The 20508-nt window shown below is 45.2% G+C and overlaps 2 protein-coding genes across 4 annotated transcripts in view; one reads left to right on the top strand and one right to left on the bottom strand.

Moving 5' to 3' along the window:
• VSIR (V-set immunoregulatory receptor) overlaps window positions 1–16922 on the bottom strand; it is a 111939-nt gene extending 95017 nt beyond the window's left edge. Inside the window, exon 1 of one of the 2 annotated variants that reach the window (XM_029608941.1) lies at window positions 16712–16922. In XM_029608941.1, the coding sequence (XP_029464801.1) occupies window positions 16712–16799 (88 nt within the window). In that variant the 5' untranslated portion in view covers window positions 16800–16922. The remainder of the gene's footprint in view (window positions 1–16711) is intronic. The other variant, XM_029608943.1, reaches the window with a different exon arrangement.
• The window catches only part of CDH23 (cadherin related 23), a 1814588-nt gene that overhangs the window by 1587151 nt on the left and 206929 nt on the right, over window positions 1–20508 (top strand). The window lies entirely within an intron of this gene.

Raw genomic sequence — 20508 nt, 5'->3', positions numbered from 1 at the left:
AAGAGCAACTGAGGATCATTCTAGATCCCTTGCACCGAGCAGAGTCCTGAACTACTGTTTGTAAGTACAAAAAAACATAACTAAGGGAAAACATTTCAGTTAACATATAGTTCATCTTCTATATCCAATTCTTATCATTGACTATCAGGTACAAATAGGAACCTATACCTATGCAAAATCATCTGTTTATATTTCATTCAGGTATGAGTGAAATTTAAAGGATTCAATTCAGGATTGAATAAAACCATATAAGGATAAGCACTTAAGAGGGTTGGTAAGACAAATCATAAGAGTACCTCCTCTGAGCACAGATAATGGCCCTGCAGGTTGCAGCTCTGACTTGAGATAGGGGACAGCCTCTGGCCCTCAGATAACAAACCTGGCAGGTCCTGCAGCTGCCAATCTTGATGATTGCTCAGCTTGAAGGCCCATACGTGGCTAAAAGAAGGTCACTGGAAGCAGACCTGGCGCCACTGGGTATGCAATCCGTGTGGTTGCATAGGGCAGCATGCCCAGGGGGAAGCATAAGGAGCACGGAGAGGCCCACGGTGCCCCATTCCCCAGTGGCAGAAGAAACGGGAAGAGCGTACTGCCACTCCCACACAGAAGAGGAAGTCCGTCCTGCAGCTCCTCATGTGCAGTCCTTGCGGTATTCAATACGCACAGTCGTGGTCCTATTACTTCCTCTATGCTCATCTCACGGGTGTTGAATACTGCAGGGCCGGCACGTAGGAGGAGCCACAGAACAACTGTTCTCCCCAACGAAGGAGAAGCATCTCTGTGCAGGAGCAGAGGAAGAATAAGAGGTCCTGTGGACCCTGCCTGCACAGGGACAAGGCACAAGATGAGTTTTCTTGGGGGGTTGATTAGTCCCATTTGTGAGACTGACGATGCTCTCAATGATGCAGAAGCAAAGAAAATGGCAAAAATTGAAACTGAAGATGGGAAAGTGAAAAAACACTTTTTATTTTATGATGGAGAATCAGTTGCAGGAAAGACTGCAAGAGAAGGTCAAAGGCATGTATATGTGCAATTGTGCATGTGTGTGAATGGAAGCCTACTTGGGATGGGCGAGTGCGGATGGGAGCCTACCTGCAGGACCTGAATTTCCCAATAAGCACACTAGGCCTGTGCCTAGGGTGGCAAAAATCTTGGGGGGGGCAGCAGGCCCACATGAGATGTGCTGTCTCCCATCTGTGCTGAATCTTACTCAGAGAACAAACAGCCTTCTGCTTCCTGCTGCAGCCCCCTCAGTACAGAGAACTAGAGGGGAGGGATGAAGCTGAAAGAGACAGAGCAAAGACCAACTGCTCTGTTCCCTACTCCATCCCATCCCCTCCCGGTCTCTACAGGGACCAGAAAGAAATGGGTGAGGCCAAAGTAGACAGCAGGGAGCAAAGAAAAGCCACTCTGCTCCCTAATCACACACCACACAACACCTCTTCTCTTACTATTTTGGGACATGAGGGAAGGAATACGCTTGAAGCAGATAGAGCACAGTAAAAAAAACCTGTGCCTTATACTTTCTGCTCTATTGTCCCTTGGCAGAGGAGGGGGCGGGCTAGGAGATGTCAGCACCAACAGTGCCTAGTGGTGTCATAATCCTAAATCCATCACTGCTACCTGGGATGGGCTAGTTTGTGACTGCCTGGGATTTGAGTGGGTGGGTGTGAATGGGAGTCTTGCTGGGATTTGGGTGGGTAAAGGTGTGTGAATTGGAGCTTACATGGGTTTTGTGTGTGTGTGTGTGCGCAGTAGAGAGAATGAGAGCTGCCTTGGTCATGTGTGTGTGTGTGAGAGAGCGAGAGAGAATGGGAGCTTGTCTGGATTGTGTGTGTGTGTCTGAGAGAGAGAGAGAGAGAATGGGATCTTGCCTGGATTGTATGTGTGTGTGAGAGACAGTATGGGAGCTTGCGAGTTGTGTGTGTGTGTGTGTGTGTGTGTGTGTGTGTGTGAGAGAGAGAGAAAGAAAGAGAATAGGGCTGCAGGTGGATCCCAACCTGCCAGCAGCCAAAATGTAGAGGAGGGCCTGGAGCTGCTAGCAGATCCCAGCCAAAAAAGAGATGGAGATGCTTGGGTGTGTGTGTGAGAGGAAGCATTTGTGTGTGAGCTCGAGTATGTATATAATATAAGAAAGAAAGGATAAAGTTTGTGCCCCACACTTCCACTAATCTATGACAATCTCAGGGTGACTTGAAATAAAAAATTCCCAGTTATGGAGAGTGTGAATTTAAAATCCTTTTTAGTTTTAATTTTGTGGGTGTTATTTGATGTGTCTGCTGTTCTTTTTTGGTGTTTGGGACACTAAATAAATTGTATATGAGTTTTTAACTATTCAATCTTTTATTTATCAGCTGTTTTTGAAATATTCTTAGTTTTTACTGTTATGATTATGTATTTATTACATTTCTTGATTTTATTGTTTCATTATTGAGGAATGGCGATGGTTCTGTTTTTTCATTGTTGCACTGCATAGAGTCTGGCTTCTTGTGGTTTCCAGTTCAGGTTTTGTCTGCACGTTTGTATTTCTATTTTATGGTTGCTGTATTCTGTATTTGGTGAGGGTCTGTTTATGTTCTGCATGTGTGACTGAGGTGAGGTATTCTCATAGGAAGTGTATTAGTGTTTTAGGGCTTTCAGAGAGTCAAGCCCACTTACAATACATGTTCCAATAGACCTAATATCATATGGGTTCCAAGTGATTTTTTTGCAAGGATTTCTGGTTGATGTCACAGCAGTGCATGCAAATATCATATAAGTGATATTTTTACCTCAGAATACTGTGCTTTAATATTTATTCATGTAAAATGTTATTATAAATGCATAAACTGTGTGAGTGGAGCGGGCCGGAGAGGTTGGCGAAGGGGGTATGTTGTACAAGGCTATAAGGTTCACCTAGGGCATCCTTGTATTGGCCATGGTTTCTAGGGCAGAGGGTGAAGACCCAGGGATTGGGAGAGGTGTCAGTTTTTAGAATTTGTATTGCTAGAGGGAGCTGGGCTTTTATTTTGAGGGCCCGGGAAAAAGACTGAATGGGGGGGGGGGGGGGGGGGACACAGCACAATAATTGTTCACACAGGCCGATGCAATTCAGTGCACTCAGCCCAGTGCACTGTTTAACCTGCAGTTGTATAGGCGCAAACTAATCCCCTTATGCAAAAAGGAGGTGCTAATCCCCTTATGCAAAAAGGAGGTGCTAATCCCCTTATGTAAAAAGGAGGTGCTAATCCCTTTATGCAAAAAGGAGTGCTAATCCCCTTATGCAAAAAGGAGGTGCTAATCCCCTTATGCAAAAAGGGATTAGCACCTCCACGACCCATGTCCTGAGTGAAACTAATAGTGCTCATCACATGCAAATACATGTGAATGAGGCTATTAGCTATTCACTCCGAATGCAAAAAAATGTGCATCTAAGACTCACATTTTTTGTGCTCAGAAATTAACGCCTGCCCGGAGCAGGCATTAATTGCTGAGCACTCCTAAAATTAGTACAGAAAAGCAAAAAATCATTGCTTTTCTACTTAATATCATTGCGATATTAAGTAGGAGGAACAAATCTTTAAAAAAAGTTTTTTAAAAAGTGCTGGCAGTCGGGTGCAGGAAACGGACGTTCAGTTGACAAGCGTCCGTTTTTGAACGCCTGGCCGACGCTCTCGGGCTCCCATTCTTAAGGAGGCGCTTGGGGCACGCAAATGACCCTAGTGCCTCCTTGATAACGTGACCCCTAATTTAAATATTGCATGGCACCCCCAGGAGGAGTGCCTGGGGGCGCATTAGGAAAGTGGACGCTGAATGTTCAGCGCTCGCTTTCAGCGCATATTTATTGCCTCAGCCCCACAGTGCACTATAAAAGCTAGCACCGGCCCTGACTGGAAGGGAATTTATAGGGGCTTGAAAATATCACACAGCTGATACAGGTAATGGAATAAAGGATTGTTAATAAATGGTTGATAATGCCAGAAACCTGGAAGGTGTGATCTGACTTCCTATCTATTTGGATTATTAGAGACTGGATTTTATTTGCTCTAATTAAGGGTGGCTCATGTTTTATGACCTTCAGCAGCTGATTCTTTGCTAGTCTGGAAGGTCAGATGAATAGAAAAATGTAGGTTCAGTGCCTTAGGAGAGGCTGTGCAGTAGGCTGGATAGCAGAGCTTGGGCAGTCATGAGTGGATAATGAGGCATTTGGGACCAGGTCTGCCCTGAGCTATGGAATGCATTATCAGCCTCTTTACAATATGCAAAATCATTATCCCTTTTCAGATATGCAGTGTCATTCTAATGATGCTGGTCTCCTATAGAAAAAGATAGGGAAGCTACTACGAGCATGTTCAGGCTGTGATGTCAGTGCACAATAAGGGCAAGAAATCATAAATAGCTGCCCACATTTCAGCTGCAAGCAGTGACGGTCTTTAGGTAGGGCAAACTGGGCATTGCCTGTTACGCTGGTCTGGAGCACCAATGAAAATGAAGAGCCAGCAGGGAGCTGATTTTCACCCAGAGTGCCATTTGCTCTAGAGTTGGCCCTGGTTACAAGTCTGCCTCATTTGCATACTTTATCTAGCATATATTCACTTCAGTCCCTTGGGATTCAATGGGGAAAATATCAGTGTACATACATACACACATACCACACACACACACACATGCAAACCTACCAAACTGCTTATTACAGAGAAGAAAAAAATAAATGTGATTGGCTTAGAAAGTTGCAATGCAAGAGCTACTGGCATACAAGGTCAATATGTGTGCAAATGTTAAAAGCATGTTTTCTAATCTAGATATTCTTTAGTCTCCAGCCTTGACTGATGGCTGTCCTGACCATAAAAGGATAGCATTTACAGATCCTTAGCCACACATCTCAATCCTGGCATTTCTCTCAAGGCCTCACAACTCCCTTCCTCACATAAGCACAGGGCAATTAGGGTCATTGAGCACTGGTGTCTCATCTTTTAAGACTCTACCACCATATCACCTAGCCTGCATTCCCAGCAGTAATGCCATTGTAGAGGGGGTTTAGCATTCATAAATTATATTCCAGTCAGCCCCTGTCACATGGTAGGAGCGCAAGATGGCACCGGCCGTCCATTGCTCCTACCATGTGACAGGAATATTTGGGCTGATAATATGCACTCAAGTTGACATCCACAGGTTGAGATAGCAATGAAGGATGGGTATCCACACCTATGCCTTGTTTGATTGTAATTAGTATCTGTGTATAAATAGTCAATGAGTTTCTTTGCTCTTGAGAAACCCTTTTGCATTTCATGCAGGGCTGCACTGATTTTGGTGATTACTGAGGCATAGAAAAAGCAAAAGACCTGTGAAAGGATCTCCGAGCAAAAGTAGCTCAACTTTATAAATCAGGAAAAGGATATAAAAAGATATCCAAAGATCTGAAAATGCCAATCTGTATTGAAACTCTAATGAAGAAGTGGAAAATTATGGGTTCAGATAATACCAAGCCAGACCAAAAAATATTTCAGACACAACTGCCAGGAAACTTTATTGGGATACAAAGAAAAACCCATAAGCAACTTATACCAAAATACAGGCTTCTGTGAAACAAAGTGGTGTGGGTATTTCAGCATGCACAATAAGGAGATACTTGAACAAAAATGGGCTGCATGGTAGAGTTGCCAGAAAAAAGCCCGCTTACAATACACCAAAAAGCACCTAGAGAAGCCTCAAAACGCCTGGAACAAAAACATTTGGAGTGATGAGATCAAAACTGAACTTTTATAGGTCACAATCATAAATTCTATGTTTGGAAAGAGTCAACACCATCCCTGCCATGAAGCATGGAGGTGGATCTCTGTTGGTTTGTTTTTTTTTGGGGGGGGGGGATGGGGGGGATCTACAGTGGCATAAGGAATTTAGACAAAATTGATGGCGGCATGAATGCAGCATCTTATCAGAAAATATTGGAGGAGAATTTGTATTAATCAGCCAGGAAGTTGCACATGGGGTGCACTTGAACTTTCCAAAATGACAATAATCCAAAATATAAGGACAAGGTGACCCTTCAGTGGTTGCAGCAGAAGAAAGTGAAGGTTCTGGAGTGGCCATCAATCTCCTGACCTCAACAATTAGGGCAAGGAAAAAGTTTAGCACTGTTATTTTGCGCTAGGCACCTAATTTACTGCCTGATTCACAAAGGCTTTTCTCCCATTCTGTGTCTTGATGAATCAGGCCCTTAGGCAGTTAAATCTTGGTTGCTGAAAAGCAATCCTAAATTTAGGTGACTTTTCATTTTAAAACTTAGGCTTTTGAATTCAACTGAAAACAGGCGCTTAATTTAGGAGCTTTGCTTTTTTTTTTTTTTCTTAATATCAGCTTCATAGTAACCTAATAGATAGTGACAGAAAAGAAAGAACCAGTCTATCCAATATTTCTAATGGAAGAGCACATTTTCTCACAGGACAAGCAGGATGGTAGTCCTCACATATGGGTGACATCACAGGATGGAGCCCAATCACTGAACACTTTTATCAAAGTTTCTAGAGCTTTGACTGGCACCTACTGGGCATGCCCAGCATGGCACTAAACCTGCAGCCAGCAGGTGTCCCCCTTCAGTCTTCTTTTTTTCACGCAGCAGTAGCCATGTGGGTTAAGGAGCTTCACAGAGATTCCTGACAGGAATTTTCCTCACGGAATTACTAAAAACTTTCATTCCCCACGGGGTCCCTCCTTTGAATTTTTGACTCCGCGGTACTCCGGTAAATTTTTACCCGTTTTCGGTCGATTCCCTCGAGTTTGGCCCTCACGGCCTACTGGCCATCGACAATACCGCGGCTAAATTTTTTCAAAGGCCATGGTGTCGGGGTTCCGTCAGTGCCTGGACTGTACTCGCACCATGTCCATAACAGACCTGCATAAAGTCTGTGTAATGTGTCTCGGGTGCGAGTATGATGTCCTGATTTGCACCAAATGTGCCTTAATGACACCAAAAGGTCGCAAGGCCAGAATGGAGAAAATGGAACTTCTCTTCCATTCTCAAACTCCGATGCCGTCTATTGCATCAATGTCGTCTGAACCGGCATAGTCCACTTTGCACCAGTATCGGCCACCGGCCGATGACCATCCGGCGTCGATGACTTCTCGGCCTTCGACTACCTCTACTCCCCCTCAGGACCGAGGGGATTGTAGAGAAAAACATCGGCATCAATACCGGAAGTCTCGGACCATGGATGAAGGAAAATCATTGACCTCGCCATCGTCTGAGTTTCCATTGAAGAAACCCCGTCCAGAAAAGGCACCGACCCTTTCTGCGACCGGGTCATCGAGGCAACCCTCACCCAGACGAGTATCGGGAGCCGTGACTCCGCCTTTAATGGTGGTCCCTCCGGCTATGCCTCTGCCTCCTTCTTCCCTTCCGGAGCCGGAGCTGCTTGCTCCAGGTCTCCGTTAAGAACTGGAGCAGATAGTTCAGGAGGCCATCGATAAGGCGATGCACAGACTCCATGGTCCCCTGGCGCCGAAATTAGTGCCAGTCGCGGAACCGACCATCGATCTCATTCTGGCAGCATTGACACCGCTGCTCTCGAAGGTGGAAGCGCTCATAGCCGCTTTTCCACCGATGGACCCTGGGTCATCGATGGCTCCGGTGCCTTCCCCACTTACCCTGTCATCGGGAGGGGAAACACCGTTCCGCATTCCTTCATCTGGAGTCCTTCCGATGCCTCAACCATCGATGCCGATGTGCCCATTGGCGCCACCGATCCATCCATCGATATCCTCGATGCCTGCACCGGTGCCCTCGATGCCTTCATTGGTGCCTCCAGTACTTCCTTCGAGGCCTTCAGATCCTAGACCAGGACCTTCAGGAATACCATCGTCCCAACCTTCTCAGGTTCCTACAGGGACAGGTGCTGATCCCTATGACACCTGGACTGACGATTCATCTCAAGACACCGATGATTTACCATCGCCACCTTCTCCTACTGAAAGTAGGAAGCGTTCTCCTCCAGAGGACTTGTCCTTCATAAATTTTGTGAAGGAAATGTCTGAATTGGTTCCCTTCCAATTACAGACTGAGCAAGATGATAAGCACCAAATGATGGAGCTGCTACAATTCCTGGATGCTCCCAAGGAAATAACCTCCATCCCTATTCACCAGGTTCTTTTGGATCTCCTCAGAGAACTGGTTCTGTTGCTCCAGTCAACAGAAAAGCTGATACCACCTATTTAGTCCAGTCAGCCCCAGGATTCCAGAAACCTCAGCTGGATCACCAATCTGTGGTTGTAGAATCTGCCCAAAAGAGGGCAAAAAGATCAAACCCCCACTCTTCCTTTCCCCCAGGTAAGGAACAGAAATTCCTGGATGCCATTGGCCGGCGTGTCTTCCAGGGATCAATACTTATCTCTCGGATCGCCTCCTACCAGCTGTATATGACCCAGTACAACAGGGTCTTATTCAAGAGATACAGGACTTTGCAGAGTCTCTGCCTCAGCAATTCCAGGAACAGCTTCGAACCCTGGTACACAAGGGTTTCGAGGCAGGGAAGCATGAAATAAGATCCTCTTATGATATTTTCGACCCTGCTTTCAGGGTATCTGCAACTGCTATTTCGACAAGAAGATGGGCCTGGCTTAAGTCTTCGGACTTGTGCCCTGAAGAATAAGACAGATTATCTGATCTGCCCTGTGTAGGAGACAATCTGTTTGGCGAACAGATTCAGCGGATGGTGGCGGAACTCAAGGACCATCATGAGACCCTTTGCCAGCTCTCTCTGATGCCCTTTGAGTATTCCTCCAAACAGCCTTTCAGAAAGGATAATAAAAAGTCATTCTTCCGTCCAAAGAAGTCCTATCCACCACCATCTAGAACGCGTTCCACGAGACCTTTCCAAAAGGCCCAGTCTCGTCAATCGCGGAAACAAAAGCCGCAGGCAGCTCCTCAGCCGGGCCCTGCTTCCGGCTTTTGACTCCTGCATAGAGAGCAGCAGCCAGTTTCCACTGCCTCAGATACCAGTGAGAGGTCGATTGTGCCATTTCAACAACAGGTGGCACACGATCACCTCAGTCCAGTGGGTCCTTGCCATAATCTCACAAGGTTATCACCTGAACTTTCTCTCCATCCCACCGGACTGCCCACCTCTACCAACGTGGAGAACATCCGACCACTCACTACTCCTGGAGCAGGAGATCTCCATCCTCCTCCAGTCCAGAGCAATAGAGCCAGTGCCCTACTCCCAACAAGGCCTAGGATTCTATTCCCGGTACTTTCTAATCCCCAAAAAATCAGGTGGCTTTCGTCCAATTCTGGACCTACGCGCCCTCAACAATTACCTCCACCGAGAAAAGTTCAAGATGGTGACCTTGGGTTCCCTCCTTCCTCTTCTGCAAAAAGGAGACTGGCTTTGCTCTCTCGATCTCCAAGACGCGTACATACACATTGCGATAACTCCATCTCATTGCAGGTTCCTGAGATTTCTGGTAGGCCCCAAGCACTATCAGTACCGAGTGCTACCATTCGGCCTGGCATCTGCACCATGAGTCTTCACCAAGTGCCTCGTAGTAGTAGCAGCCTTCCTCAGGACTCAAGGTGTTCACGTCTACCCCTATCTAGACGATTGGTTGATCAGGGCTCCCACTCAGCAAGCTGCTCTGTCATCCCTACGTCTTACTTTACACACTGATTTCGCTAGGATTTCTCGTCAACTACGCGAAATCCTGCTTAGTCCCATCTCAAACTTTATCATTCATAGGGGCAGACTTGGACATCTTGCAGGCAAAGGCATTTCTGCCTTTACAGCGAGCTCTCACTCTCATCTCTCTCGCACACCAGCTACAGTCTCAGCACCGCATGACTGCACGCCACTTCCTCATCCTGCTAGGACACATGGCGTCCTCAGTACAGGTTACCCCAATGGCCCGCATGGCCATGAGAGTCATACAGTGGACTCTAAGGTCACAATGGACTCAGTCCGTCCAATCTCTATCAACCACTGTCCATATCACTGACTTACTTCGTCAGTCTCTAGCCTGGTGGCAAAATCAGATCAATCTCCTCCAAGGCCTGCCCTTCCAGGCTCCAGACCCTCAAATAATTCTCACCACCGATGCTTCCAACCTCGGCTGGGGAGCCCATGTCGCCGATTTGCAGACACAAGGAACTTGGTCTCCAGAGGAAGCCAAACACCAAATCAATTTCCTGGAGCTGCGAGCAATCAGAAATGCTCTCAGGGTATTTCAGGATCACCTTGCCAACCAGGTCATCCTCATTCAGACGGACAACCAGGTGGCCATGTGGTACATCAACAAGCAGGGAGGGACGGGCTCCTACCTACTGTGTCAGGAGGCTGCACAGATATGGGCGGAGGCCCTCTCCCATTCGATGTACCTCAGGGCTACCTATTTGCTGGGAATGGACAATGTGTTGGCGGACAAGCTGAGTCGCGCCTTTCAACCACACGAGTGGTCCCTCAACCCCACTTTAGCGGACTCAATATTCCAACGTTGGGGTTACCCCCACATAGAGCTCTTTGCGTCACCTCAGAACTGCAAAGTAGAGAACATTTGCTCTCTCACTCGCAGCCAGCACTCTCAGCCAAGAGATGCGTTCTCCCTCTCATGGGCAACAGGTCTCCTATATGCATTCCCTCCACTTCCACTTCTCTCGAAGACTCTCGTGAAGTTACATCAGGACAAGAGATGCATGATCCTGATAGCACCTCACTGGCCTCGCCAAGTGTGGTTTCCAATACTTCAGGACCTCTCCATTCGCAGGCACCTTCCTTTGGGAAAGGACCCGCTTCTGATCACTCAGAATGACGGGTGCCTACGCCACCCCAATCTTCAGGCCTTGTCTCTGACAACCTGGATGTTGAAAGGTTAATTCTTCAGCCACTTAACCTTTCGGAGCCAGTTTCCCATGTCCTGATTGCTTCACGGAAGCCTTCCACGAGAAAATCTTATCTTTACAAATGGAACCGGTTTAAATCATGGTGTTCTTCTCAATCCCTTGATCCCTTTACCTGTTCCACCATGAAGTTTCTAGACTATCTCTGGCACTTGTCAGAATCAGGTCTAAAAACCTCCTCCATCAGAATGCATGTCAGTGCGGTAGCCGCCTTCCATAGAGGTGTCAGGGATGTTCCTATTTCAGTACAACCCCTCGTAACATGTTTTCTGAAGGGCTTGCTTCACCTCAAGCCTCCTCTGCACCCTCTGGCCCCTTCTTGGGTCCTCAATCTGGTTTTGGGTCAGCTCATGAAACCACTGTTCGAGCCTCTCCAATCCTGTGATCTTTGCTATCTCACATGGAAAATGATTTTTCTTTTGGCAATAGCATCTGCTCGCAGGGTTAGTGAGTTACAGGCCCTAGTTACCTACCTGCCTTACACTAAACTTCTGCAGGACCGGGCAGTACTCCGCACTCACCCTAAGTTCTTACCTAAGGTAGTATCGGACTTTCACATTAATCAATCCATTATACTACCTACCTTCTTTCCCAGGCCCCACTCCAATCCAGGAGAACAAGCTCTGCATAACCTTGACTGTAAACGGGCTCTAGCGTTCTATCTAGACCGTACAGCTGCCCACAGGAAAAGCACTCAATTGTTTGTCTCTTTCCATTCAATCAAATTGGGGCAGCCTGTGGGTAAGCAGACTCTCTCCTCCTGGTTAGCGGACTGCATATCCTTTTGCTATCAGCAAGCAGGCATTCCACTTCAAGACCGTGTTAAAGCATACTCTGTGAGGGCCATGGCGACTTCAGTAGCACACCTACGCTCGGTGCCGCTTCCTGACATTTGCAGGGCTGCTTCCTGGAGTTCTCTCCATACCTTTACAGCCCATTATTGCTTAGACAAAGCCGGAAGATAAGATTCCATCTTCGGCCAATCTGTCTTGCGCAACCTTTTTGCAATGTGACATACCAACACCCTTCCACCTGCCCGTTAGGGTTCAGGATGCCCTCTACGAAATTTCACCCCAGTCTTAGTGCCTATTGCACATCTGGGTACATTTGGTGCATTTCTCGGACATCCTCAGCTCGGTACTCACCCATATGTGAGGACTACCATCCTGCTTGTCCTGTGAGAAAGCAAATGTTGCTTACCTGTAACAGGTGTTCTCACAGGACAGCAGGATGTTAGTCCTCACGAAACCCGTCCGCCGCCCCGCGGTGTTGGGTTTGTAACGTTTTCTTATTTTATTTTTCGGCACTTCCTGTAGCTTTAAACAAGACTGAAGGGGGACCCCTGCTGGCTGCAGGTTTAGTGCCATGCTGGGCATGCCCAGTAGGTGCCAGTCAAAGTTCTAGAAATTTTGACAAAAGTGTTCCGTGATTGGGCTCCATCCTGTGATGTCACCCATATGTGAGGACTAACATCCTGCTGTCCTGTGAGAACACCTGTTACAGGTAAGCAACATTTGCTATCTCTGGTCCCATCAGATATGACCAGTTATCTCCGTCAATGGTGCAAGCGATGGGGCAGTATGGCCTGGCTCCCCTGCAACTAGGGTTGCCAACTGGCTCTAGATTTTCAGGACAGGTTGATCCAGTTTTACTCCCCTGCAAGCAGAGACTTATAGTCTCTAAGAAAAGCAAGACTTATAGTCTTGCTTTTCTTAGGGAATGCAATAAGGAAATCAGAATAAGTTCCAATATGCAATGGGGTAAAACCAGGACTGGATCAACCTGTCCTGAACATCTGGAGCCAGTTGGCAACTCTAACTGCAACATTTTACAAACCTCTGGAATTTTGCTGTCCTACGCACAGATCCTATTTAAAAAAAGGATTTCTTCCATTCTGTGCCTACAGCCAAAGCTCTTGCAAATAGTCTGTCTGTGTGTGTGTCTGTCTCTCTCTCTCTCATGTTCATATCATTGTGTATGCCCCCCAGCAGCTGACCAACCACATCCGTGACGCTAACAGTTCTTGTAGCAAGATACTGAATCGTATTGAAACTTTACCTTTCACCTACAAGCAGAACACCCCCCCCCCAATAACTGGTTATTAAATATTAAATCAGACATTGTATTTACCTTTAACAGATTGATAACCACATACATCTCTTATAGTATTACAGAAGTGTACATTAAAATCACACACTCAGAATCTGAAAACAAGGGAGCACCACTGAGGCAGCAGCTCAAGGCTCGCCGTCTAGCCAGAATCCAAAATACATAAAAGAGACATAAACAAAACCAGCTGAAAGAGGCAGTGGCTTTCTCCTCAGACTTCCACACGATGGGGTTTTTAATCAAGACAGAGTAGTTAAAAGCCAAGACACAGACAGTGACCCGCCACAGGTGCATTCACAGGATTCTATTGTAACTTTTGGCAAATCCATTTGAATTACGGTCCTGAACATTTAATACAAAAATAAAACTGTCCCAAAGGGCATGATGTACTGAAGGGGTTTTTTCCCCCCCTCCCATTTACTGTGCATGGAAAAATTGCTCATCACATCTGGTCCTTAATTTTAGTATGCTGGTACAAAGTAGATGAGGATTTTGTGTGCTGTCTCCTCCTCAGAGCCCATAACCAGGCAAAAAATTGCATCCTCGCCCATTACCCAACACATGACTCCATGATGTGGGTGTTACGTGTTTGTACAGCAGTGCCCAAGCCAGTGCAATGGTATTAGGTGACCTAGGCAAACCTTATAGCCTTGCACCTTCCACCCCATCACACCTTCCCCACACACAATTAAACATTATGCATTTATAATAAAAGATTTCATATTAAAAAGGATATTCAAAGTACAGTCTTTTGAGGTAAAAATATCACTTACTATATGCATTTTATTTAAATGCACTCCATTGGTGCCAACCAGAAAACCCTGCAGAAAAAGCAAAAGGGCACTTGGAATCCATATAGCATTAGGCCTACTGTAATGCGGCATGGGCTTGGCATTCAGAAAGCCATGAGAAAACAGAATTACAATACCATAAACTTTCTACTGTATATCAAAACAGCACTAATTGCCAGCACCCAAACAGCAACAACCCTACCTTTGAAAAGGTAACACTGCAAATATTGCATCAGGCCCTAAAACACTGGAACACCCCTATTAGGTAAACAGAACAAACCAAGCTGCTGTAGATCCCTACATAGAAACTATATGCTAGCGGAATATTTCACCTCGGTCACACATGCAGAACACAGTTAAACCCTCAAATACCAAATAAAAAGACTGAATACTGATACTTTTTAGCTGGCATTTTTATTTTTATGATCTAATTTGATTACACTACTGTCATAAACTAAATCTTTTTAAGTTTTATTGTATTTTCTAATTATTCTTAATTGTTTATTTTTATTTATTGTAAACTGTCATGATTGAAAATCGGAATGACAGTATATGAAAGTTTTTAAATAAATAAATATACAAAGTATAAATAGAAAGGTGCAGAGAAAAACTGAACTGAAAACTGCAACAATCCAAATTCTTTATGCACCACACCAATGGAAAAACTATTCCTCTTAAAACAATAAAATTAGTAAAACCTTGCCAATAAAAAGAACTAATAACATCCAATAATTAAAAACTCATATAAAAATTTTCCAAACACCAATAAAATATTTTAAAACAGGCACATCAGATAACACCTAACAATTAAAACTAATAAGGACTTTAAAAATCCCCTATTCCTCATACCTGGGAACTTTTGATTTCCATATGCCCTGAGAATGTCATGGATTCGCAGGCAGCAAGGAAAGGAGGTGGAGGTTGTTGTACAAACACAAGCAATCTTTCTATTTCTCGTACTCTCACATACACACATGCTCCCTCTCACATTATTTATTTATTAAATTTTGCTTACCGCAAATACCGTGCCCCTAGGCGGTTAACAATAAAACATACGTAATTGATAATACAACAAACGATAAAAAAGCAACGAAAAACAAAAACTATGAAGGCAACTTTCTTTTCTCCTTTCTCTTTTTACTTCCTGTTCTTTCCTTTCTTCCTACTTTCCAAAGAAAAAAAATTGCTTTGCACAACAGTATAAAAGTTGTGCCCACACAAACCTGTTCAGTACATACACACACACACACACACACACAGACACACATTCTCTCACACACACACATACACATGCTCTCTCTCTTACACCCTCACACTCCTTCTCTCACTCACTTTCCTCCCCCTCTTGAACCAGCAGCAATCTCCTTCAGCTCCCACGGCCGACAGGATAACTTTGGTCCACGGGGGCTGACCCAGTTCTGGCCTTAGGCTCCTTCCTGCAGGGCAGGGCATGCTGCTCCACCTCCTCCTAAGGCCCCACCAGCCATGCTGACAGTTCCATTGGGGGCCACACCAGTCCCCCTCTTCCTTAGGCCTCACCAGCCACGCTGCCAATTCTGGTAGGGCCATGCTGCTCTCGATGGCGCCCTTTGGTAGAGGCGTCTATTAGTCGAGGCCATATTGACCATAGGCACACTGTGGCTGTACTCCTTCAAGTGGTAGCCGACTTGCTATTGGTGTAATTGTGGTGCAGGCTACTTACACTGAAGATGAAGAAAGGGAAGCCAGTTTTAACGAGAAACCAAGCAAAATGGGATTACTGTATGCATAGTTCTCAATTAGCACATCCTTCCCCTACTGTGTCATCACCACAGCCCTAGCACTACACAGATGCACACCGTGCTTTTCGTGGTAGTCTGGACCTAGTCCCTTTCAACTTAAATTAAAATTGAAAAATATAATTTTTTAAAAACTTTTAACTGCTATCTTGCACTTGTCATCCTGGCTCTCTGAAGTGCTGAAGTTTTCTCTGCAAAATTACATTCAGTACTGCCTCTGTTCATTGCCTCCGCCCCATTCTCCTCTGACACCAGTAGCTTTGAACACTGTTGCTGTCACTGAAGTTCCTCTCTGGCAGTTTATTGAGGTGAGAAAAGCCAGGCAGAAAAGCCGCTCACACACACACACCCAGCGCTGTTCAAAGTGACTGAGCGATGGCATTTTCTCTGCTAGAGTGGAAGATAGCACCCACCCTTTAATCCACGTAAATTGGCTCCATAAACTTCAGTTGCTTGCACCTCCAGGAACCCGACCTCTGGGGGAGCGAGGGTGCGCAGCGCCGAGAAGCAAAACACTTTAAAGAAATAGCTTTTCCTTCTGTAGTCACAGGGAACTAAGTTCCTTTCCTTGCAAGACTTTTTTGTCTCTTGCTCATGCTGTCAAGGAACCTGCGGGGCCAGAGAACTCCCCCCAGCACCCAGAGGGACCCCGGCAGCTACAAAGGATACTTCATTTTCTCTTTGACCATCTTTTCCTCCTAAGAACGTATAGCGCTATAAAATAGAAAAGACTGCTAGCAGCATTAACGCTGTACCACTGTACAGACACAGTCCAGCATTTTACCATAGTCTATTTTTGCGCTGGCTGTACGGATGCCCACTTTAGTAACTATGTTTGTTTTATCTCTGAAGCACTATCGTGCGACTACTGTACAAAGCAAACCATATGTTTAGGAAGCAAGACAGGGGAAATTAAAGCAGAAGTGTTAAGGACAACAGTAATGTTGGTGCCTTTTAGAAGTGCCTCATGTTTTCCAGTTTCTTTAAAGGGGACCTAACCCCCAGTCCAGCACTTTTCATGCAGCGATCCTTATTACCACAGCAGGAAAGCCAAAGTAAAAAAAAAACTCATCTAAAGCCAGAACTGGCAGCGGTGATGACAAGCACTTAAGGATAATGTGTTTTATTTGTGGGGAAAGAAAAGGTAACCAGCAGGTCCTTTGGCTTACCTTGCTGTACTGCCAGGGCCAGCCCTAGGACCATCCAGGCCCTCCACCTGTCGCAAACATGATGGGGCTGATGCCTGTAAAAATCCATCTTCACCCGAGCCTGGATAAACAGCTCCGTGTTTTCATGCCCGTCTTCTGTCTTGCTTTGAAACTGAAAAAAACCGCAGCAGAAGTCAGCCAGAGTTGCACAATCAACACAGGAAATTTCTCACAACAGACAGCAAGGGATTCTGAAATGTTAAAAAAAAAAAAAGAAAAACATCCAAACTGTAGCGAGAGAACAGAGCTCCCCCAGGAGGTCAAACAAGAAAAAGAGAAGAAACTTTTTTTTATTTTCTGTTTGACACAACTCTTTTCTTTCCCTGGACTCCAGAACTGTGCAATGACTTTAAGCCATAGGGGAAATGTTAAGTCACTCTTATGTATTGTGTACGCCCATCATCCTGCATTCTGGGATCTATATTCCTGCTTTTACCTATGTAGCCCCTGCCCTGATCTGGACCCAAATACCAAATCTTCCACTCGATAGGTTAATCACTACAACATCCAAAGACCAAAACCCACCTCAAAAATTCATGAATTACTGTGGATTAAAATCTGCTCAATATATTCAGATTCTTAAAATGTTTGATGAGTGAATGGTAATAGTTTCATTTATGCACTATTTTTAGGTTACCAAACAGTGTCACAATTATAATCATACATTTATGTTCGCAGTGCCACCAAAAAAAAAAAAAAGGTCAAGGGCTGGGAAACAAACAAGGAAATGGACAGGGCAAAGACTGGACAAAATGGGGACTAGACAAGGACAGGACTGGACTTGACAGGTAACAGAGACCCTAAAACAGGGGAGCCCAATAGGGACCAAGGCTGGCTAGGAGAACCTAGCAGGTCTGGAGGCTGTAAGGTAAGACAAGGAGGCCTGGGAGGCCATAGATCAAGGCAAGGAGGTCCAAGAGACCACGAGGCAAGGCAGGAGGCCTGGATAGGCCGCAAGGCAAGACAGAGAAGCGAGAAAGATGACCAGGTCAAGGAGCCGAGGTGATTCGATGAAGTAGCACTGAGGCACTAACCAGGCTGGGTTAAGAAGAGCTGAGGCTTGGGGATCAAGTGACTAGGAAAGAAGTGACTTATGGTGGAGGGAAGAACCTTGACATGGAGAGACCGCGCAGTGGCAGGCCTGTGACCGATATACTCATCATCATAGCTATGTATCTCTTTCAGTGGGCTTATGAGAGAAGCTGCCAACTGTGGTGGGCCCGAGCGGGGAGCTGCTTACTCTGCAGTAAAACTGGATATGGGGATCAGCCTCTTAGGAAATGCTTAAATTTTTTCCGGTATCAAATTTGATCGCTGCGATCGTTCAAACGCTGGCATCTATTCAGTCATCCTCCTGCTCGGACAAAGCTGAACCAGTCGAAGTGTTAGCGGCAGCAATTGAATGGTGGTGGTAATTGTTTAAGCATTTCCTAAGAGGCTGAACTGCTATATGGAGACAAACCACCGGCAAAACACATAATAGCCCCTGAAGCAGCTCAAAGAGCGAAACTCGGCCTGAGTCGGGCTTTTTATGATGTCTTGTGCAGAATAAAGAGCTCCTGGTGTTCACTGATCCCCTTGTCTTGGTCGCTACTGCAATGTTGGATCAGTTTCCGGTCTGTTTTTTTGTAAAACTGGATATGGCAGGAGCCACTGAGCTGCCACCCTCAGGCCTCAGCCTGGGAGGAGTTCCTGCTGCTGCCAGTTTCCTACCCAGGAAGAAAGATCACAACTGTTGGCCACCTAGGGGAAAAGAAATGGTGAGGTGGGGAGGGGAATGGGCAAAGAGGCCAGAGAGAATGATGAGATGGTGAAAGGAAATAAAGGCAAAAAGTAGAAAAATGTTAAATAAGCAATTCCTCTTGGAGGGTCCCCAAACAAATGCATGAATATAAAGGGGGAGTAGGGTCTCAGCTCAAAATGTTTGTTCACGCCTGCCTTAGGTGACTAAGTCTGGCTCTCCACCGGAGGAGGCCATGCCCATTTAGAGATGTAAACACTTGACCACAATGTTGAATTTGGCCCGAAAGCCGATGAGTAACCAATGGAGTTCTTTAAGGACAGGAGTGATTCTATCTCTCTATCTACCTATACCTAGAGACAATGTGCTCTGTGGTATTCTAACCCACTTGCAAAGCATAGGTGGATTCGATTAGAATCCCTGTGTACAGTGCATTGCAGTAATGTAATCTAGAATTCACTAAGACCTTCATTATAGTTCTCAGATCCTAGGGATCCAGATATGGATATAGCTGATGGGTTACGTAGAGTTTGGTGAAAACCTTTTTTGGCCACTGTAGCATTGTGAGTGGTTCTATTTAATATGGAGTCTAAAACCACACCCAAATTTCAAACATTAGCATACAGTGAGTGGGGATACCATCAAGCACTGGCAAAATATTTACACTCAGCAGAACTGATAAACCAACAAATATGACTTCAGTGTTGTTTGGTTTTAGTTTTAGCTTGTTTTCCCTTGTCCAGGACATGACGTCCTGTAGATATGAATTTAAATGTATTAGTGACTCATTATAATTGGCACCTAAAGGGAGAAATCACTGGATGTCATCTTCATGCAGATAATACTGAATGTAATGTTTGCTAATAATCCCTCCCAGTGGCTACATATAAATATTAAAGAGGAGAGGCAAAAGGATGGAGCTTTGAGGCATCCTGCATATTAATGATCATGGTATTTGGAGTGCCTATCCTCCACTCCATATACTGCAACTTCCCCCCAAGAAATGACCAAAAGCTGAAAAACCAAATGCAGGGAAAATGCTGCTCATCCACTGCTGCAAAGATTGGATGCAGCAAGACATTCCATGTACTTGTGAGCAATATTCGGTAATTTGACTTTGTTAGGGTATTATAATGTGTTTATGGAAATCAGGAAATTCAAAGTCAAATTGACTATTATAATGGCTTATTATTAGGGCTTCCAAAAAAGGTGGTTTATAAGCTGCAGCTAGTTCAAAATGCTGCTGCATCACGAGCCTTATTTTTTAAATCCCCCATTGGGAAAGTGTTTCTCCCCTGTTGAGGGAATTACATTGGCTTCCAGTAAGGCAAAGGATCAGTTTTAAGATCTTAACTGTGATCTTTAAAACCCCTGGGGGATTGGAACCACAATATATTTGATCTAAATTGAAAAGGTACATGTTCACTAGGTTGCTGAGATTGAGTCAGAAAGCCCAAGTGATTTTTCCATCGGTAGGGGAGTTACATCTGACTAGGACGGAAGCAAAGGACTTTTCTGTGACTGCACCACAACTTTGGAACTTGATGCCATTAGATTTGGCGCTCGATGGTAGAAAAAGACCATTTGATCTATCTAGTCTGCCCATCCAAACCAACTGCTCAGCTCTGTAATCCCTACCACTCCTTCAGAGATCCCCTGTTCTTGTCCCATATTTTGTTGAATTCAGATACTTTACTTGACTCCACCACTTCCACTGGGTGGCTGTTCCATGCATCCACCACGCTATCTGTAAAGAAATATTTCCATGTTTCCTTAGATTACTCCTGAGTCAACCCCCTTTCATCCTCATCCCTCGACTCCTTGTTCCAGAGTCTTCTCTGCATTGACATCTTAAGAGGTATTTACATGTCTCTATCATAGCTCCCCTATCCCATCTTTCCTCTAGGGCATACATGTTTAGAACATTAAGACTGTCCCCTTATGTTTTACAAGGAAGACCAATGACTATTTTAGTAGCCACCTTCTGGATCGACTCCATATGGTTTATAACCTTTGA

The sequence above is a fragment of the Rhinatrema bivittatum genome, chromosome 7 (assembly GCF_901001135.1).
Source record: "Rhinatrema bivittatum chromosome 7, aRhiBiv1.1, whole genome shotgun sequence".
Lineage (NCBI taxonomy): Eukaryota > Metazoa > Chordata > Amphibia > Gymnophiona > Rhinatrematidae > Rhinatrema > Rhinatrema bivittatum.
Note: the sequence above shows the minus strand (reverse complement) of the source record. Positions and strands in the feature narration are given on the sequence as shown.